The sequence below is a fragment of the Oncorhynchus tshawytscha genome, linkage group LG26, assembly GCF_018296145.1.
Source record: "Oncorhynchus tshawytscha isolate Ot180627B linkage group LG26, Otsh_v2.0, whole genome shotgun sequence".
NCBI lineage: Eukaryota > Metazoa > Chordata > Actinopteri > Salmoniformes > Salmonidae > Oncorhynchus > Oncorhynchus tshawytscha.
The window spans coordinates 53,683,284-53,706,224 of record NC_056454.1 but is presented as its reverse complement, the minus strand read 5'-3'; the positions used below and the strand labels follow the sequence as shown (position 1 = coordinate 53,706,224).

At 42.2% G+C, this 22,941-nt stretch overlaps 1 protein-coding gene across 2 annotated transcripts in view; it reads left to right on the top strand.

Annotated features, from left to right (window-relative positions):
- pfkla (phosphofructokinase, liver a) overlaps positions 1–22,941 on the top strand; it is a 66,801-nt gene that overhangs the window by 4,589 nt on the left and 39,271 nt on the right. Inside the window, exons 2-3 of one of the 2 annotated variants that reach the window (XM_042306843.1) lie at positions 6,870–6,943; positions 7,697–7,774. In XM_042306843.1, the coding sequence (XP_042162777.1) occupies positions 6,870–6,943; positions 7,697–7,774 (152 nt within the window). Of the gene's footprint in view, positions 1–6,869; positions 6,944–7,696; positions 7,775–17,259; positions 17,278–22,941 lie in introns of those variants that run through there. The other variant, XM_042306844.1, reaches the window with a different exon arrangement.

Sequence of the window (22,941 nt, the reverse complement as noted above, 5' to 3'; positions counted from 1 at the left end):
GAGTGCAATAGAGATTGCATCATCTGTGGATCTGTTTGGGCGGTATGCAAATTAGAGTGGGTCTAAGGTTTCTGGGATAATGGTTTTGATGTCAGCCATTACCAGCCTCTCAAAGCACTTCATGGCTACGGAGGTGAGTGCTACGGTTCTGTGGTCTTTTAGGCAGGTTGCCTTAGTGAAGTAGTGAAACCTTAAAGTTAGCCTTTTTAGATTAAACTATACTAAATATGTTAATGTCAACAAATAACTGTTTTGCAGTGAAGACAGCACTCTCTGTAGTTGGAGGACAGCTATTTTCCGTCCTCCTGTGGGTACATTGACTTCAATACAAAACCTAGGAGGCTCATGTTTCTCAACCCCATGTCCTGACAAAATAGCCCGTTTACTTTGGGAACGTTATTTTTCCAAAAATGAAAATAGTGCCCCCTAGTTTCAAGAGGTTAAAGAAATCTTGCTCGTTTGTAGGTCACCAAATACTTATTTTCCACCATAATTTGCAAATAAATTCATTAAAAATCCTACAATGTGATTTTCTTGATTTTTTTTCTTCCTCATTTTGTCTGTTAGTTGAAGTGTACCTATGATGAAAATTACAGGCCTCTCTCATCTTTTTAAGTGGGAGAACCTGCACAATTGGTGGCTGACTAAATACTTTTTTGCCCCACTGTACACAGTAATTATTACAACTTCCGGAGGACATCCTTCAACCTATCAGATTTCTTGCAGCATGAACTGCCATGTTGTCCACCCAATCAAAAGATCACATAATGAATCTAGTACTGAACGCATAAACTACAGCTAGCTAGCACTGCAGTGTATATAACATGTAGTAGTTGACTCAGAGAGAGAGAGACAATAGTTTAACAGTTTTTAACAAGGGGAAGCAGCATAGAGAGAGCAAGAGAGCTAGCTATATTTTGTAGAGGTCGACCGATTATGATTTTTCAACGCCAATACTGATTATTGGAGGACCAAAAAAAGCTGATTAATCGGCCGATAGTTTTTTTTAATGTATTTATTTATTTGTAATAATGACAATTACAACATAAACTAAAAGTGGTCATGTCGTGGAAATTTCCTCTATTTACCAAATCATGAGAGCAAACCACACACCAGTCAGAGTTATGCTTAATCTTCACCTTTAATAATAATTAAGCTTTTGCAATAGCATTTTGACTTTCAACAGTTCAGTATCTCTAATGAAAAGTTGAGAGTCCCAACATAATGGAAAATGGGATCCTTTATAGCAAAGATCCACCCCCCCCTAGACGACATGACAAACCACAGGTCTTAGGAACTTACACAAAGAAAGACTTTACTTCAGAGAGGAGTATCCCATAGCCAGACAGAGTGGGCTATAAATTATCCTTCAGTTTGGTCTCCTAAACAAAGCTCTTATCTCGTCCTTGGTACAAAATGGTACCAAGACATTACCCCCACCCTATGATATATATCAAATTGTCACTTAGATACAACCAATCCTGGACAAGCTCACGGAGAGGAGAGTGAGGCTATAGGTTAAGATAGGAGCAACAAAAGAGGGAGCATAGAATGATTCCAGACACTGCCATCCTCCTCTCCCCAATGGGAAAAGTAGGGAGTGACTGGCACACAGACACAGTGGAGCAAAAGATATGTTTACACATGATGACACCTTGACCTCTCCCCTCTCTCCGGCCCAAACAACTTAGTCTTGACATAGAACAGATACTGCAACCCCGCCACAGTATTATACAAAAATAACATTCTGATGAGAAGTAACTTACAAACATATGATGAATATAAAACATCTGACCTATGTTACCACCTAATTCTGATTATTCCCCAACAGTCATTCACTTCACTTCATATAATACATCAATAAAATCTATTTAGTCTCAAATAAATAATGAAACATGTTCAATTTAGTTTAAATAATGCAAAAACACAGTGTTGGAGAAGAAAGTTAAAGTGCAATATGTGCCATGTAAAAAAGCTAACGTTTAAGTTCCTTGGTCAGGACATGAGAACATATGAAAGCTGGTGGTTCCTTTTAACATGAGTCTTCAATATTCCCAGGTAAGAAGTTTTAGGTTGTTGTTATTATAAGACTGTTTCTCTCTGTACCATTTGTATTTCATATACTTTTGACTATTGGATGTCCTTTATAGGCACTTTAGTGTTGCCAGTGTAACAGTATAGTTTCCATCCCTCTCCTCGCCCCTACCTGGGCTCGAACCAGGAACACATCGACAACAGCTACCTTCGAAGCATCGTTACCCATCACTCCACAAAAGCCACGGCCCTTGCAGAGCAAAGGGAACAACTACTTCAAGGTCTCAGAGCGAGTGACGTCACCGATTGAAATGCTATTAGCGCACACCACCGCTAACTAGCTCCGGAGTTGATAGGCTTGAAGTCATAAATAGCTCAATGCTTGAAGCACAGTGAAGAGCTGCTGGCAAACGCACGAATGTGCTGTTTGAATGAATGCTTACGAGCCTGCTGCTGCCTACCACCGCTCAATCAGACTGCTCTATCAAATATCAAATCATAGACTTAATTATAACATAATAACACACAGAAATACGAGATACGTCATTAATATGGTCGAATCCGGAAACTATCATCTCGAAAACAAGACGTTTATTCTTTCAGTGAAATACGGAACCGTTCCGTATTTTATCTAACGGGTGGCATCCATCAGTCTAAATATTGCTGTTACATGTCACAACCTTCAATGTTATGTCATAATTACGTAAAATTCTGGCAAATTAGTTTGCAACGAGCCATGTGGCCCAAACTGCTGCATATACCCTGACTCTGCATGCAATGAATGCAAGAGAAGTGACACAATTTCCCTAGTTAAAATAAATTCATGTTAGCGGGCAATATTAACTAAATATGCATGTTTAAAAATATATACTTGAGTATTGATTTTAAGAAAGGTGTTGATGTTTATGGTTAGGTACACATTGGTGCAACGACAGTGCTTTTTTTGCAAATGCGCTTGTTAAATCACCCGTTTGTCGAAGTAGTAGCTGTGATTCAATGATAAATTAACCTTTCTAGGGCCTCTAGCGGAACCCCTCGACAACATTCTGCTGAAAAGTCCAAATTGTGCGAAATTCAAAAATATTTTTTAGAAATATGTAACTTTCACACATTAACAAGTTCAATACAGCAAATGAAAGATAAACTTCTTGTTAATCGACCCATCGTGTCCGATTTAAAAAATCATCACCTGTTTGGAGAAGTAGGCTGTGATTCAATGATAAAATAACAGGCACCGCATTGATTATATGCAACGCGCAGGACACGCTAGATAAACTAGTAATATCATCAACCATGTGTACCGTAATTGCTGGACTATTAAGCACACCTGAATATAAACCGCACCCACTGAATTATTAAAAAATATGTATTTTGTACATAAATAAGCCGCACATGTCTATAAGCCGCAGGTGCCTACCGGTACATTGAAACAAATGAACTTTACACAGCCTTTAAACGAAACACGGCTTGTAACAAAAATTAAACAGTAGCCTACCAAGAAAGTCATTGGTCACTAGTCATTGGTCACTATCAGTGCACTATCTGTGCACTGAAACCACTGAAGTCATCTCCTTCGGTGTCGGAGTTGAATAGCCTCAGAATTGCTTCATCCGATGTTGGATCGTTTTCATTGTCGCTCTCGTCACTTTCATCCGGAGGCAAATACCCCGCTGAGCTCATGCTGCCCCTTCAATACGCAGCAGTCCAGCCTTTCCAAACCCGTAGATGATATTGGAGTTTTCAACAATTCTCCACGCTGTCAGGACCCACTGGCAGACTTGACCATAAGTTGCTCTTCGCATGCGGCCCGTTTTAGTGAAGGATTTCTCCCCACTTGTCATCCAAGCCTCCCACTGAACACGGAGCGCCACCTTAAATGCACGATTTACACTGATGTCGAGTGGCTGCAAATACTTTGGGCCATCTGCTTTTCTTCCCTCTGAAAGCTGTTGTTGTCTTTTTGCACTGAGTCAGTTCCTCACGCTGCTGTTTCCAACGTCTTATCATCGACTCATTAAGGCCAAGCTCCCATGCAGCAGCTCTATTTCCTTTTCCAACAGCCAGATCGATCGCCTTCAACTTGAAAGCTGCATCATATGCATTTCTCCATGTCTTTGCCATGATGAGGGTGACAAAATTACTACCGTAATCAGAATGATGGGAAGTTTGAGCGCGCTCGATTTACGTCACATTATGTGACGGTGCTCAGTTTTTGGGCGGCATGAATCTTGTGAAAGCGGGAAAAATCCATAAATTAGCCGCGTCATCGTATAAACCGCGAGGTTCAAAGCGTGGGAATAAAGTAGCGGTTTATAGTCTGGAAATTACGGTAGTTAACTTGTGATTATGTTAAGATTGATGGTTTTTTATAAGATCAGTTTAATGCTAGCTAGCACCTTACCTTGGCTCCTTGCTGCACTCGCATTACCGGTAGTCAGCCTGCCACGCAGTCTCCTCGTGGAGTGCAATGTAATCGACCATGATCGGTGTCCAAAAATGCCGATTACTGATTTGTTATGAAAACTTGAAATCGGACCCAATTAATCTGCAATTCCGATTAATCGGTCGACCAATATTTGGTTCCATTTTTTTTCACTTTCACACTAGCTTGTCATTGACGTCACCCGGGCTTTCGGGGGTTTTAGGCCCGAATGATTTTGTCTCAGCTCCGATTATTCTGCCCTGCTGGGATGGTGTAAAACAAACTAGGCTACACTGCAATACTCCAAACATGAGCCCCGGACTGCCCTGCCTTTTTAATCCTAAAACCAGCAGTTCTGTAAACGGTGGGACTTTAGGAAGCAGTCGAAATGGTTTCCCAGAGTCATTTTTGATTCATACAAAGAAATTATATTTCGGCGCACGTGGGGTGACTGCTCATTCCCTGAGGGTGCCAAGATAAGAAGGACGGAGGTAAACTTGGTTAGCTTGCTATTACTATAGAACATTTTGTTGGCACCAGATGATGTAATTCCGAGTTATTGACCTCACAGTAAGCCAGATGTAATTGAGTTATTGACCTCACAGTAAGCCAGATGTAATTGAGTTATTGACCTCACAGTAAGCCAGATGTAATTGAGTTATTGACCTCACAGTAAGCCAGATGTAATTGAGTTATTGACCTCACAGTAAGCCAGATGTAATTTTTATTTTATTTTATTTTATTTCACCTTTATTTAACCAGGTAGGCTAGTTGAGAACAAGTTCTCATTTGCAACTGCGACCTGGCCAAGATAAAGCATAGCAGTGTGAGCAGACAACACAGAGTTACACATGGAATAAACAATTAACAAGTCAATAACACAGTAGAAAACAAAGGGGGGCGTCTATATACAATGTGTGCAAAAGGCATGAGGAGGTAGGCGAATAATTACAATTTTGCAGATTAACACTGGAGTGATAAATGATCAGATGGTCATGTACAGGTAGAGATATTGGTGTGCAAAAGAGCAGAAAAGTAAATAAATTAAAACAGTATGGGGATGAGGTAGGTGAAAATGGGTGGGCTATTTACCAATAGACTATGTACAGCTGCAGCGATCGGTTAGCTGCTCAGATAGCTGATGTTTGAAGTTGGTGAGGGAGATAAGTCTCCAACTTCAGCGATTTTGCAATTCGTTCCAGTCACAGGCAGCAGAGTACTGGAACGAAAGGCGGCCAAATGAGGTGTTGGCTTTAGGGATGATCAGTGAGATACACCTGCTGGAGCGCGTGCTACGGATGGGTGTTGCCATCGTGACCAGTGAACTGAGATAAGGCGGAGCTTTACCTAGCATGGACTTGTAGATGACCTGGAGCCAGTGGGTCTGGCGACGAATATGTAACGAGGGCCAGCCGACTAGAGTATACAGGTCGCAGTGGTGGGTGGTATAAGGTGCTTTAGTGACAAAACGGATGGCACTGTGATAGACTGCATCCAGTTTGCTGAGTAGAGTGTTGGAAGCCATTTTGTAGATGACATCGCCGAAGTCGAGGATCGGTAGGATAGTCAGTTTTACTAGGGTAAGCTTGGCGGCGTGAGTGAAGGAGGCTTTGTTGCGGAATAGAAAGCCGACTCTTGATTTGATTTTCGATTGGAGATGTTTGATATGAGTCTGGAAGGAGAGTTTGCAGTCTAGCCAGACACCTAGGTACTTATAGATGTCCACATATTCAAGGTCGGAACCATCCAGGGTGGTGATGCTAGTCGGGCATGCGGGTGCAGGCAGCGATCGGTTGAAAAGCATGCATTTGGTTTTACTAGCGTTTAAGAGCAGTTGGAGGAATTGAATTGAGTTATTGACCTCACAGTAAGCCAGATGTAATTGAGTTATTGACCTCACAGTAAGCCAGATGTAATTGAGTTATTGACCTCACAGTAAACCAGATGTAATTGAGTTATTGACCTCACAGTAAGCCAGATGTAATTGAGTTATTGACCTCACAGTAAGCCAGATGTAATTGAGTTATTGACCTCACAGTAAGCCAGATGTAATTGAGTTATTGACCTCACAGTAAGCCAGATGTAATTGAGTTATTGACCTCACAGTAAGCCAGATTCCAGTAACTTACATTTCAACATGTTGACTCAACAGCTGCACTGACAGATAATGTCATCGTAAATATGAATTTGTTCTTAACTGACTTGCGTAGTTAAATAAAAGGTTAATACAATTTTTTTTTAAATGACGAGTATAGACATTTTTTTTATGAGCATGGCCTCATTACTGGCCCAACGCTCTGACCACTAGGCTACCTGCCACCCCGATATTAAACAATATATGATCAAAGAAATCTATATAGTATGACAGATGTATTTTTTATTGCAGTTTGTAATCTGACCCTCTGATATCCAGGAATGAATGCAGCTGTCCGCGCTGTGACCCGGATGGGGATATTTGTTGGAGCCAAGATGTATCTCGTATATGAGGTACTATTATCCAATCACCATCTATTTTACAACACACCAGTTTTAAAACACATCGTTCATTACCCTGTATCGTACAGTTAGTTAGCCTGTGTCCTACAGTTGTGTCTTACAGTTAGTTAGCCTGTGTCTTACAGTTGTGTCTTACAGTTAGTTAGCCTGTATCTTACAGTTAGTTAGCCTGTGTCTTACAGTTAGTTAGCCTGTGTCTTACAGTTAGTTAGCCTGTGTCTTACAGTTAGTTAGCCTGTGTCTTACAGTTAGTTAGCCTGTGTCTTACAGTTAGTTAGCCTGTGTCTTACAGTTAGTTAGCCTGTGTCTTACAGTTAGTTAGCCTGTATCTTACAGTTAGTTAGCTTGTGTCTTACAGTTAGCCTGTATCTTACAGTTAGTTAGCTTGTGTCTTACAGTTAGTTAGCCTGTATCGTACAGTTAGTTAGCCTGTATCTTACAGTTAGTTAGCTTGTGTCTTACAGTTAGCCTGTATCCTACAGTTAGTTAGCTTGTGTCTTACAGTTAGTTAGCCTGTATCGTACAGTTAGTTAGCCTGTATCGTACAGTTAGTTAGCCTGTATCGTACAGTTAGTTAGCCTGTATCGTACAGTTAGTTAGCTTGTATCTTACAGTTAGTTAGCTTGTATCTTACAGTTAGTTAGCCTGTATCTTACAGTTAGTTAGCCTGTAACTTAGGATGTTCTGCTCCATCATGACCAGTATTGATCTGATTGAACGATGTGATTGATATTTTCCTCTCAGGGCTACCAGGGTCTGGTGGATGGAGGGGACAACATCAAGCTGGCCCACTGGCAGAGTGTTACCAACATCATACAGCAGGTAACAGTGACCTAGCTACTTTGAAAGAGAAGCCTAAATTCTACTGGTGTCAGGAGTCATGATCAGAGCCGTTTTACATGGGATGGTCAAAAGACCGGGACCAGAAATCGGCTCTGGCATTTCTACCACACTGGACCATTTTCTTCCTTGAGGCCCCCATTATTCGCCAGATCATTGTGCTAAAATAAACAGTACCCAATAGGAAAAATAATAATTCCCGCCCAACTGGCATTTGTCTGAAATGCCAGATTTTCAGAATTTTTGAAAATGTAACCTTTATTTAACCAGGCAAAAACCATTGGGGCGGCAGGTAACCTAGTGGTTAGAGCGTTGGATTTGTAACCAAAAGGTTGGAAGATCGAATCCCCGACTGACATGGTACAAATCTGTCATTCTGCCCCTGAACAGGCAGTTAACCCACTGTTCCTAGGCCGTCATTGAAAATTTGAATTGGTTCTTAACTGACTTGCATAGTTAAATAAAAAATTGAGGTTAAAAACCTATTTTTCGAGAGCGACCTGGCAAGAAGGCAAAACAGGGAAGTAGCAGTGTGTCCAGTACACCCCTAGCCTGAGCTTTTATGGTGAGGAAGGGAGGGCTATTTGAATTGATCACCTACTGTGTCAGCGGGTCAAGATGATGAACTGTCTCTCTTTCTCTGATCGTCATGACATGTCTCTTCAGCATCTATTTTGCTTTAACTCTTTCTCTCCATATACAGTGAGGTCCAGAAGTATTGGGACAGTAACCACGTGTCTAGTTTTCACGAGAGTAAAGTCGTATCGTATAAATACAAAAATCACGAAAGCTGTGATAATTTGTTCATTCGACATGATGGTATCTTTAAGACTCAGTAACATTTAATTATGTGAAAAAGGACGGTGGAAAAGCCTTTATGTGCAAATATAATAACCATCATATGGAAGGTAACGTTGTGTGTGTGGTCCTCCCACTACGAATCGGGAAACCATGCAGTTTATTAGGCTACAGATTAAATAACTGATGAACTTCACAGGGTGGTGAAAGAGCACAGTGATGGGCTTGATGAACTTCACAGGGTGGTGATAGTGCACAGTGATGGGCTTGATGAACTTCACAGGGTGGTGATAGTGCACAGTGATGGGCTTGATGAACTTCACAGGGTGGTGATAGTGCACAGTGATGGGCTTGATGAACTTCACAGGGTGGTGATAGTGCACAGTGATGGGCTTGATGAACTTCACAGGGTGGTGATAGTGCACAGTGATGGGCTTGATGAACTTCACAGGGTGGTGATAGTGCACAGTGATGGGCTTGATGAACTTCACAGGGTGGTGATAGTGCACAGTGATGGGCTTGATGAACTTCACAGGGTGGTGATAGTGCACAGTGATGGGCTTGATGAACTTCACAGGGTGGTGATAGTGCACAGTGATGGGCTTGATGAACTTCACAGGGTGGTGATAGTGCACAGTGATGGGCTTGATGAACTTCACAGGGTGGTGATAGTGCACAGTGATGTGCTTGATGAACTTCACAGGGTGGTGAAAGAGCACAGTGATGGGCTTGATGAACTTCACAGGGTGGTGATAGTGCACAGTGATGGGCTTGATGAACTTCACAGGGTGGTGATAGTGCACAGTGATGGGCTTGATGAACTTCACAGGGTGGTGATAGTGCACAGTGATGGGCTTGATGAACTTCACAGGGTGGTGATAGTGCACAGTGATGGGCTTGATGAACTTCACAGGGTGGTGATAGTGCACAGTGATGGGCTTGATGAACTTCACAGGGTGGTGATAGTGCACAGTGATGGGCTTGATGAACTTCACAGGGTGGTGAAAGAGCACGGTGATGGGCTTGATGCTCCTTTCCAATAAATATTGAGGGTCTTATAGTGGTGACATGATGAAATGTACACTGGGTACCAGTACTGAGTCGTTGTGCAGGGGTACCAGGTAGTTGAGGTAGATATGTACACATACACTGAGTGTACAAAACATTAGGAACACCTTCCTAATATTGAGTTGCAACCCCTTTTGCACTCAGAACAGGCTCAATTTGTCAGGGCATGTACTCTACAAGGTGTTGAAAGCGTTCCACAGGGATTCTGGCCCATGTTGACTCCAATTCTTACCCACAGTTGTGTCAAGTTGGCTGGATGTCCTTTGGGTGATGGACCATTCTTGGTTCACACGGGAAACTGTCCAGCAGCGTTGCAGGTCTAGACACACACAAAACGGTGTGCCTGGCCCCTACTACCATACCCTGTTCAAAAACACAAATCTTTTGTCTTGCCCACTCACCCTCTGAATGGCACACATACACAATCCATGTCTCAAGGCTTAAAAATCCTTCTTTAACCTGTCTCCTCCTCTTCATCTACAATGATTGAAGTGGATTTAACAAGTAACATCAATAAGGGATCATTGCTTTCACCTGGATTCATCTGGTCAGTCTGTCATGAAAGAGCAGGTGTTCCTAATGTTTTGTACACTCAGTTTAGGTAGGGATAAAGTGACTCGGCAACAGGATTGATAATAAACAGTAGCAGCTGCATATGTGATGAGTCAAAGAGATAGTCAATGCAGATAGTCCAGGTTGCTATTGGTTAAATCAAATGTATTTGTCACACGCGCCGAATACGACAGGTGTTTGGTATTTAATTAGGATCCCTATTAGCTGTTGCAAAAGCAGCAGCTACTCTTCCTGGGGTTCCACACAAAACATTATATACAATACAGAATGACGTAATACAGAATGACGTAATACAGAATGACGTAATACAGAATGACGTAATACAGAACATTAACAGACGAGAACAGTTCAAGGACAGAACTACATTAATTTAAAAAATGAATAAATTAAGGCACAGGTAGCCTACATATCAATACACACAAACTATCTAGGTCCAACATGGGAGAGGCGTTGTGAGGTGTTGTTTTATCTGTTTTTTGAAACCAGGTTTGCTGTTTATTTGAGCAATATGACATGGAACGTAGTACGGGCTCGATATAATACTGTACGCTTTCTTGAATTTGTTCAGGATTTGCGGACTGTGGGAAGGGGGAGGTTAAAATTAAGTGATGCAGTCAGTCTCAACTCTTAGCCAAGAGAGACTGGCATGCATAGTACTTATATCAGCCCTCTGATTACAATGAAGAGCAAGACGTTCTGTTCTGGGCCATCTGCAGTTTAACTAGGTCTTTCCTTGCAGCACTGGACCACATGACTGGACAATAAATCAAGAGAAGATACAACTAGAGCCTGCAGGACTTGCTTTGTGGAGTGTGGTGTCAAAAAAGCAGAGCATCTCTTCATTACGGCCAGACCTCTCTCCAACTTTACAACCATGAAATCTATACGTTTTGACCATGACAGTTAACAATCTAAGGTAACGCCAAGTAATTTAGTCTCCTCAACTTGTTCAATAGCCACACCATTCATTACCAGATTCAGCTGAAGTCTAGAACTTAGGGAATGATTTGTACCAAATACAATGCTCTTAGTTTTAGAGATGTACAGGACCAGTTTATTGCTGGCCACCCATTCCAAAACGGACTGCAAGTCTTTAAGGGTTTCAGTGACTTCATCAGCTGTGGTTGCTGATGTGGTTATGGTTGAATCATCAGCATACATACGCTTTGTTTAATCCCAGTGACAGGTCATTGGTAAAAATAGAAAAGAGTAGAGGGCCTAGAGAGCTGCCCTGCGGTACACCATACCTTACATGTTACATATTAGAGAAGCTTCCATTAAAGAAAACCCTTTGAGTTATATCTGATAGATGGCTCTGGATATACTATATGGCAGAGGTTGAAAAGCCATAACACACACTTTACGTTTTCTCAACAACTGGCTATGGTCAATAATATCAAAGGCTGCACTGAAATCTAACAGTACAGCTCCCACAATCTTCTTCTTATCAATTTCTTTCAACCAATCATCAGTTATTTGTGTCAGTGCAGCACATATTGAGTGCCCTTCTCTATAAGCATGCTGAAAGTATGAAAGTAAATTTGTTTACAGAGAAATAGCATTGTATTTGGTCAAACACCATTTTTCCTAAGAGCTGGCAGCAAGCTGATAGGTCTGCTGTTAGAACCAGTAAAGGCCACTTTACCACTCTTGCGTATAGCAGAATTACTTTGGCTTCCCTCCAGGCCTGAGAACTAGTGATGCACTGATATGATATTTTTTGGCCGATACCGATATCCAATATTTTCCTTACCAAAAAGATACCGATTAGCGATATTGACAATTAGCTGCCTGTTAGTACAGTTAAATAGTTAAAACACACACGGACGCAGCGGTCTAAGGCATCTCCGTGATAGGAATTCCTGGGAACCTTTAATCCTTCCTTGGGTCCACACAGAACATGAAACATAATACAGAACTTTAATAGACAGGAACAGTTCAAGGACAGAACTACATCAATTAAAAATGAATAAAATAAGGCACATGTAGCCTACATATCAATACATACACACAAACTATCTAGGTCCAATAGGGGAGAGGGATTGCTTTATCTGTTTTTGAAACCAGGTTTGCTGTTCATTTCAGCAATATGAGATGGAATGTAGTCATGTGTGAACTGGGAGTACAGGAGGGGACTGAGCACGCACCCCTGAGGGGCCCCTGTGTTGAGGATCAGCATGGCGGATGTGTTGTTACCTACTCTTACCACCTGGGCACGGCCCATCAGGAAGTCCAGGATCCAGTTGCAGAGGGAGGTGTTTAGTCCCAGGGTCCTTAGCTTAGTGATGATCTTTTTGGGTAATATGGTGTTGAACACTGAGCTGTTGTCAATGAACAGAATTCTCACATAGCTGTTCCTTTTGTCCAGGTGGGAAAGGGCAGTGTGGAGTGCGATTGAGATTACGTCATCTGTGGATCTGTTGGGGTGGTATGCGTTTTGGAGTGGGTCTAGGGTTTCTGGCATGATGTTGATGTGAGCCATGACCAGCCTTTCAAAGAACTTCATGGCTATAGACATGAGTGCTATTTAATCCTAGAAAATTCCCTGTTTTAGGTCAGTTAGGATAACCACTTTATTTTACGAATGTGAAATGTCAGAATAATAGAAGCGAATGATTTATTTCAGCTTTTATTCCTTTCATCACATTCCCAGTGGGTCAGAAGTTTACATACACTCAATTAGCATTCGGTAGCATTGACTTTAAATTGTTTAACTTGGGTCAAACGTTTCGGGTAGCCTTCCACAAGCTTCCCACAATAAGTTGGGTGAATTTTGGCTATGCAGCCTATTGGCTATGCAGCCTATTGGCTATGCAGCCTATTGGCTATGCAGCCTATTGGCTATGCAGCCTATTGGCTATGCAGCCTATTGGCTATGCAGCCTATTGGCTATGCAGCCTATTGGCTATGCAGCCTATTGGCTATGCAGCCTATTGGCTATGCAGCCAGACTTATTTGCCATTGCTTTTGCCTCATCCTTTTCAACCATACACATTTTTATGGATTTAAGTTTTTGCAGTAATTTTCTTAATGTTTGAATGCTTATTAATAACTGGAATAAGCAATTTCTTAAATGCTATAATTGTAGTGTCTGGTTGTGTCCCATTATACACCACAGACCAACAAATATTATTTACATCATCAACATATGAATCACTACAAACCTCTTATACACTATATTTGGCCCAGCTTTTGGGACGTTGGTTTCCCTAGACATGGCTACTATATAGGGATCACTACATCCTATGGATATGGATACTGCTTTAAAGCACATTTCTGTAGCATTAGTAAAGATGATCAATACAGGATTTAATTCCCGTGCTGTTTGTAACTACCCTGGTAGGTTGACTGATAACCTGAACCAGGTTGCATCCACTGGTTACATTTTTAATATTTTTCTTGAGTGGACACCTTAATGAATGCCAGTCAATATAGGTCACCCAGAAAATATACCTCTCTAATGATATCACATACATTATCAAGCATTTCACACAGGATCCATATTCACTTGGTGGTCTAAAGCAATTTCCCACAAGGCTTTAGGTGAAGCAGGAGAACCTGTAGACATGTTACTAAAACAGCATTTGACATGAGATCCTCTAAACTGTACGGGAGTATGAATCTGAATATAAACAGCAACACCATCCCCATTGGCATTCCTGTCTTTTCTGTAGATGTTGTAACCATGTATTGCTATCGTGAAGGGTGTTATCTCAGTGTGTTTCAGAGATAGTCACTTTATGAATGTTATCTGTTACTAGCAAGTTATTGATTTCTTGAGCCTTGTTTCTTAGGCTACAGTGCCTTCTGACGGTATTTACTCTGCTTGACTTTTTCCACATTTTGTTGTTACAAAGTGGGATTTAAATTGACTTCATTGTCATTTTTTATCAACGATTCACACAAAATATTCTCTCATGTCAAAGTGGAAGAAAAATTTGAACATTTGTTAAGAAATAATGAAAAATAAAATCTGTCTGTGTGTGTGTACTGTATCTTGATTAGATAAGTATTCAACCCTCTGAGTCAATACAGGTTAGAGTCACCTTTGGCCACGATTTACAGCTGTGAGTCTTTCTGGGTAGAGCTTTCCACGCCAGGATTGTGCAACATTTGCCCATTTATTATTTTCAAAATTCTTCCAAGCTCTGTCAAATTGGTTGTTTGTCATTGCTAGACACGTTGAGGTCATTGATTTTCAAGCAGATTTAGGTCTGAACTGTAACTCTGTCACTCAGGAACATTCACTCTTCTTCGTATGCAACTCCAGTGGAGATTTGGCCTTGTGTTTTAGGTGTCCTGCTGAAAGGTGAACTTGTCTCCAGTGGAGATTTGGCCTTGTGTTTTAGATTATTGTGTTGCTGAAAGGTGAATTTCTCTCCCAGTGTCTGGTGGAAAGCAGACTGAACCAGGTTTTCCTCTAGGATTTTGCATGTGCTTAGCTCTATTCAGTTTCTTTTTTTATCCTGAAAAACTCCTCAGTCCTTAACAATTACAAGAATGCCCATAACATGCTGCACCACTATGCTTGAAAATATAGAGAGTACTCAATAATGTGTTGTATTGGATTTGCCCCAAACATACCACTTTGTATTCAGGACAAAAAAATGAATTTGCTTAGACATTACTTTAGTGCCTTGTTGCAAACGGTTTGTTTAGGAATATTTTTGTTCTATACACTCTTTATTTCTATTTTCACTCTATCAGTCATATTAGTATTGTGGGACCCTACACCCCAACCCGAGCACTCTGTTCTGCCACCTCAGGTCTCCCACCCCTATGAGAGGGCAGCTCCTGCTCGGCCCAGTCCAAGATCTTGTTTTTCCTGGGACCCCAATGTTGAAACTAGCTTTTCCTGAAGCTAGGACAGCAGAGTTATTGCCCTTCTTCCCCCTGAAGCTAGGACAGCAGATTCCCTGCCCATCTTCCCCCTGAAGCTAGGACAGCAGAGTCCCTGCCCATCTTCCCCTTGAAGGTAGGACAGCAGAGTCCCTGCCCATCTTTCCCCTGAAGCTAGGACAGCAGAGTCCCTGCCCATCTTCCCCTTGAAGGTAGGACAGCAGAGTCCCTGCCCATCTTTCCCCTGAAGCTAGGACAGCAGACCGTAAGTCTCTGGATAAGTGTGTCTGCTAAATGACTCACTAACTGTACGTCTCTCTGGATAAGAGTGTCTGCTAAATGACTCACTAACTGTAAGTCTGTCTGGATAAGAACAGAACGTCTGCTAAATGACTCACTAACTGTAAGTCTGTCTGGATAAGAGCGTCTGCTAAATGACTGACTGACTGGAAGTCTGTCTGGATAAGAGCGTCTGCTAAATTACTCACTAACTGTAAGTCTCTCTGGACAAGAGCGTCTGCTAAATGACTGACATGTAAATGGAGTAACTACCATGTTGTTGATCCTTCCTCAGTTTTCTATTACGGCCATTAAACCCTGGAACTGTTTTAAAGTCACCATTGGCCTCATGTTTTACCCATCTACCAATAGGTGCCCTTCTTTGCGAGGCCTTGGAAAACCTCACTGGTCTTTGTTTGAATTTCACATTTCAATCATGTTTAACATTATTATTGCATACAGAGTGAGTCCACAAAATAATTATATGACTTGTTAAGCATAGTTTTCCTGTGCTCGTGCTCCAGGATAACACAGCTGTTTTTCCCAAGGAACCGAGATGTTTCTCACCATAGAGCTACCGATGCTGACAGCTGGTGAAATGCCTGGGGAGGTCTGAATGTTTTGTTTTGTCTCAAGTGGAGACCTTTGAGGACTGAGGGGAGGTGTGGCCCGATGGAACCGAGCCAGCCATAGATTTAATCTTGGCTGAGGAAGGTGCTGGAGTCTCAGACACCATACGGTCTGAAGATCTGAACCTGAAGGAGAATCCCCTGGGTTGGAAATAGGGTATAGGACGAATGTGCAGCATCCTCAGAGGTAGGTGGCCGTGGTTTCCCCAGCAAGTTGTGGAACGCTGCGATTTGCTTTCTTAGGGTAGAAAGCTCAGTCTGATCGATAGTCCTCCTCAACATGCATCCCCTTGTTGCATTGAAAATCCGGTTGGTCCACAGTGTCCCGGAAAATAGCATAGCAAACACAACTCCTAGAACTCAGGAAGCATTCGCCTCCATGAGAAAAGGCAGTCCCAAATCGGGAAAATCTAAGCAGCTATCTTATTTTTATTTAACCAGGTAGGCCAGTTGAGAACAAGTTCTCATTTACAACTGCGACCTGGCCAAGATAAAGCAAAGCAGTGCGACAAAAAAACATCTTTGTTAGCTTGATGGCTAGCAGCTCTTTGAAAGTGTCAGCTCTAGACTTTAGCTCAGTGCGGACTTTGCCTGTAATCCATAGCTTCTGGTTGGGATATGTACGTACGGTCACTGTGGGCATGACGTCATCGATGCACTTTTTAATGAAGCCGGTGACTGATGTGGTACACTGCTCAATGATATTGAATGAATCCTGGAACATATTCCAGTCTTTGCTTGCGAAGCAGTCCTGTAGCTCAGCATCCACTTTATCGGAACACCTCTGTATTGAGCAAGTCACTAATACTTCCTGTTTGAGTTTTTTTCTTTTTAGCAGGAAGCATGAGAATAGAGTTATGGTCGGATTTGCCAAGTAGAAGGTGAGGGAGAGCTTTGTATGTGTGGACTAAAGGTGATCTATGGTTGTTTTTTCACCTCTAGTTGCACAGGTGATATGAAAATCACCAGCCACTATGGGTGCCGCCACAGGATGTGCATTTTCTTGTTTGTGTGAATATGGAACCAAATTACTGCTTTAATACACATAAGTGAATTTGTCCAAATGCTTTTGGTTCCCTAAAATGGGGGGGACTATGTACAAAAAGTGCTTTAATTTCTAAACGGTTCACCTGACATGGATTCAAATATTCAAATATGCACTTTAACCTTTCATTTCAAATCCAAAGTGTTGGTAGACAGAGCCAAAACAAGAACAAAAATAGTCACTGTCCCAATACTGTTGGAGCTCACTATCTCTTCTCTGTTCTCTCCCTCCCTGCCGGTCTAGTTCTGCAGATGGTAAGTTCTTTCTGTGTGTGGTGCTGGAGCCTATAGCATCAGTCTCTCGTCAGTAGATAAATAGCATCTTATGTTCTAGTGCATTTTTATACTCTTATCAATGTTTTAAAGCAGTCTAATTCAGTGTTTTTTGTGTGTGTGTGTTTGTATTGTTGAATGTGGGGGGTTCTGATCCTGAATGCTGATTGGTTAAAACTGCAGTCGGTCTCTATTCCACAAGTTACCACCGGCTAAATCTATGACGTTGAAATGCCTATTTACTCTGTTCCATCTGACTGCGAAATCCACTGTCTCATCAGCCCAGCCAGGCAATTTATACAACTTGAAACAGATCTCCACTATAAAAAGCGTCTTGACATTATCTCATATTTCTTTTAGCCTAATATTTTGTTTTCAAAAGCGGAGATTTGTTTAAACCTTGCTGTCTGTCTCTCTGACATATCCCACTTCTGACATATGTTTAAATGGGCTCCCGAGTGACACAGCGGTCTAAGGCACTGTATCTCAGTGCTAGAGACGTCACTACAGACCCTGGTTCGATTCCAGGCTGTATCACAACCGGCCGTGATTGGGAGTCCCATAGGTCAGCGCACATTTGGCCCAGGTCGTCCAGCTTTGGCCTGGGTAGGCCATCATTGTAAATAAGAACTGACTTGCCCAATTAAATAAATGTTAAATAAAAAAATGTAAGATTTGCAAAATTGCTTCAATGTTCAAATTTTGATCTCCAGATGTCTGTGTCGTGATGAGGCAGGCAGCGTTTCCCAGCCAGTCGAAATCATGAATCGGCTGTCATCATTTTTTATGCATACAGTTAATTCGGAAAGTATTCAGACCCTTTTCCCACATTTTGTTACGTTACAGCCTTATACTAAAATTGATTAAATTGATTAAATTATTTCTTTCACTCATCAATCTACACATAATGACAAAGCGAGGACAGGTTTTTTTTGTAATTTATAAAATGTAAAAAAATATACCTTATTTACAAGTATTCAGGACCTATGAGACTCACAGTTGACAGTGCATGTCAGCGTAAACACCAAGCCATGAGGTCGAAGGAATTGTCCGTAGAGCTCAGAGACAGGATTGTGTCGAGGCACAGATCTGGGAAAAGGTACCAAAACATTTCTGCAGCATTGAAGGTCCCCAAGAACACAGTGGCCTCATTCTTAAAAAAAAAATTTTTTAAGTTGCTCCTTTTATTTAACTAGGCAAGCCAAACCTGGATGACACTAGGCCAATTGTGCTATGGGACTCCCAATCACGACCAGATATGATACAGCCTGGATCCGAACCAGGGACTGTAGTGATGTCTCTTGCACTGAGATGGCAGTGCCTTAGACTGCGGCGCCACTCAGGAGCCCTAATTCTTCAATTCTCCAATCCCATGTTTAAATGGAAGAAGTTTGGAACCACCAAGACTCTTAAGAGCTGGCCAACCGGACCAAACTGAGCAATTGGGGAGAAGGGCCTTGGTCAGGGAGGAGACCAAGAACCCGATGGTCTCTCTAACAGAGTTCCTATGTAGAGATGGGAGAACCTTCCAGAAGGACAACCCTCACTGCAGCATTCCACCAATCAGGCCTTTATGGTAGGGTGGCCAGACGGAAGCCACTCCTCAGTAAAAGACACATGACAGCCCGCTTAGAGTTTGCCAAAAGACACCTAAAGGACTCTCAGACCATGAGAAACAAGAATCTCTGCTCTGATGTAACCTTGATTGAAGTCTTTGGCCTGAATGCCAAGCGTCACGTCTGGAGGAAACAAGGCACCATCCCTACGGTGAAGCATGGTGGTGGCAGCATCATGCAGTGGGGGATGTTTTTCAGGGACTAGGAGACTAGTCAGGGTCGAGGCAAATATGAAGGGATGTCTGATGAAAACCTGCTACAGAGATCTCAGGACCTCAGACTGGGGCAACGACCCTAAGCATACAGCCAAGACAACGCAGGAGTAGCTTCGGGACAAGTCTCTGAATGTCCTTCAGTGGCCCAGCCAGAGCCCGGACTTGAACCTGATCGAACATCTCTGGAGAGACCTGAAAATAGCTGTGCAGCAACACTCAGAGCTTGAGAGGATCTGCAGAGAAGAATGGGAGAAACTCCCCAAATACAGGTGTGCCAAGCTTGTAGCGTCATAGCCAAGAAGACTCGAGGCTGTAATCGCTGCCAAAGGTGCTTCAACAAAGTACTGAGTAAAGTGTCTGAATACTTATGTAAATGTGATATTTCAGGATTTTTTTTGTTTATAAATTTGCAAGAATATCTACAAACCTGTTTTTGCTTTGTCGTTATGGGGTATTGTGATGCCATTATGGTGTATTGTGATGTCATTGTGGGGTATTGTGATGTCATTATGGGATATTGTGTGTCGATTTGAGTGGGGGAAAATAATTTAGTCCATTTAGATGGGCTCCCGAGTAGCACAGGCACTAAGGCACTATAGTCACCCTGGTTCGAATCCGGGCTGAATCACATCCAGCCGTGATTGGGAGTCCCATAGGGCTGCGCTTAATTGGCCCAGCATCGCCCCGATTTGGCCGGTGTAGGCCATCATTGTAAATAAGAATTTGTTAACCGACTTGCTAAATATATCTATTTTTAAATTGTTATTAAGAATAAGGCTGTAACGTAACAAAACGTAACAAATTGTGGAAGAAGAGGTCTCAATATTTTCCAAATGCACTGTATATACAAAGAAATGTACATTCAAAAAAAGGTCAAACAAAATGAAGTGCAGCTAGTTTGCAGTTTTTCCAGCTTCAGTTTGAAGTGATTGTGTTGTTGGCTAGCCCCTGTGAACAACAGTGTCCTGACAAGAGAGCACATTTCCTATGCCAGGTGAAATCACACCTAATTAGCTCATTGTTATGGATGTATCCAAGTAAATGTCACTATGAAACAGTTTGCAAATGCAGATACTTTGCTGTTATTCTGGCTGCACTTTCTGACGCGACTGTGAGTTAGCCTTATTTAGCTGGCTCGCTAGCAGGCAAGGGATAAGAACGTTGCCAGCCAGTATGGCAATGGAACATTTAGAACGAACGACTGTCCATAGATACAGTGGGCTCCAAAATTACTGGCACCCCTGACTGGCAATGCACAAACAATGCTTAAACAAATATAAACAATATAATTATAGAGAGAGACTCAAAATACCAACATGTGATAAATACTTTATTAATGTTTCAATGGAACCCACGGTAATTTTTTGATTTAACTAAAAATCATTGTCCTCCAAATCAAGGTTTCACAATTAATGGCACCCTTAAAGATTATTGTAAATAACATCTACCAAAATTAAACCACAAATTAAATTCCACTTATTTAAGTTTATCTAAGTCTTAAGGAACTGTATTGAGCCATTACATCACTTCCTGTTTCACTAGGGTATCAAAATGAGGTAACACACATGCAATATCCCTTTGTCATCCAACACCATGAAGAAAACAACAGAACTGGCAGTTCAAAAGAGACAGATGGTCGTAGACCTTCATAAATCTGGTAATGGCTACAAGAAGATCCACAAACGATTGAATATACCACTGAGCACTGTCAGGGCAATTATTAGAACATTCAAAAGATCACCGGGTTTGAAAAAGCACCATCAGACGCCACCTCCACAACCACAGGCTCTTTGGAAGGGTTGCCAGAAGAAAGCCCTTTCTGACCCCAAGACACAGACGCAAGCGCTTGGAGTTTGCCAAACGTCATTTAAATTATGACTGGAAGAAGGTGCTCTGGTCAGATACAGCATCGGCATGTTTGGCGTCGAAACAGAGCTGCAACAAGGAGAGGAACCTCATACCCACGGTGAAACAGAGCTGCATACAAGGAGAGGCACCTCATACCCACGGTGAAACAGAGATGCATACAAGGAGAGGCATCTTATACCCACGGTGAAACAGAGATGCATACAAGGAGAGGCACCTCATACCCACGGTGAAACAGAGCTGCATACAAGGAGAGGCACCTCATACCCACGGTGAAACAGAGCTGCATACAAGGAGAGGCACCTCATACCCACGGTGAAACAGAGATGCATACAAGGAGAGGCACCTCATACCCACGGTGAAACAGAGCTACAAGGAGAGAGAGTCACCTCATACCCACGGTGAAACAGAGATACAAGGAGAGAGAGTCACCTCATACCCACGGTGAAACAGAGATGCATACAAGGAGAGTCACCTCATACCCACGGTGAAACAGAGATGCATACAAGGAGAGTCACCTCATACCCACGGTGAAATATGGAGGGGGGTCAGTGACGTTTTGGGGCTGTTTTAATTCCAGAGGTCCCGTCGGCACTGGTTAAGATTGCTGGCATAATGAATTCCACCATGTATCAGGCAATTTTGGCTGACAATCTGGTTGCCTCTGCCAGAAGGCTGGCACTTGGCCGTAGGTGGACATTCCAACAAGATAATGACCCAAAACATACCTCAAGATCCACACAGAAATGGTTCTGTGACGACAAAATCAATTATCTGCCATGGCCAACTCAGTCGCCGGACCTCAATCCAATCGAAAACCTGTGAGCTGAGTGGAAGAGGACAGTTGGTAAGCGCAAACCCAAGAATGTGAAGGATCTTGAAAGGATCTGCATAGAGGAATGGTCCAAAATCCCTCCAAATGTGTTCCTTAACCTTGTCAAACATCACAGGAAAAGACTCCACGCTGTTATCCTTGCCAGAGGTGGTTGCACTAAGTACTAAATGAGGATTCATAATTATGAAACCTTGATTTTGGTTAAATTTATTTTGTATTAAATAATTGATTTTGGTTGGTTCCATTGAAACATTAATAAAGTACAGTATTTCTCACATGTTGGTATTTTGAGTTTCTCTCTATAATTATATTGTTTATATTTGTTTAAGCATTGTTTGTGCGCGTCCATAGATACAGAACAAAAAGACTGAACGACTGGGTCGAGTCCCATAGATGCAGAACAAAAAGACTGAACGACTGGGTCGAGTCCCATAGATACAGAACATAAAGACTGAACGACTGGGTCGAGTCCCATAGATACAGAACATAAAGACTGAACGACTGGGTCGAGTCCCATAGATACAGAACATAAAGACTGAACGACTGGGTCGAGTCCCATAGATACAGAACAAAAGACTGAACGACTGGGTCGAGTCCCATAGATACAGAACAAAAAGACTGAACGACTGGGTCGAGTCCCATAGATACAGAACAAAAAGACTGAACGACTGGGTCGAGTCCCATAGATACAGAACAAAAGACTGAACGACTGGGTCGAGTCCCATAGATACAGAACAAAAAGACTGACGACTGGGTCAGTCCCATAGATACAGAACAAAAAGACTGAACGACTGGGTCGAGTCCCATAGATACAGAACAAAAAGACTGAACGACTGGGTCGAGTCCCATAGATACAGAACATAAAGACTGAACGACTGGGTCGAGTCCCATAGATACAGAACATAAAGACTGAACGACTGGGTCGAGTCCCATAGATACAGAACATAAAGACTGAACGACTGGGTCGAGTCCCATAGATGCAGAACAAAAAGACTGAACGACTGGGTCGAGTCCCATAGATGCAGAACAAAAGACTGAACGACTGGGTCGAGTCCCATAGATACAGAACAAAAGACTGAACGACTGGGTCGAGTCCCATAGATGCAGAACAAAA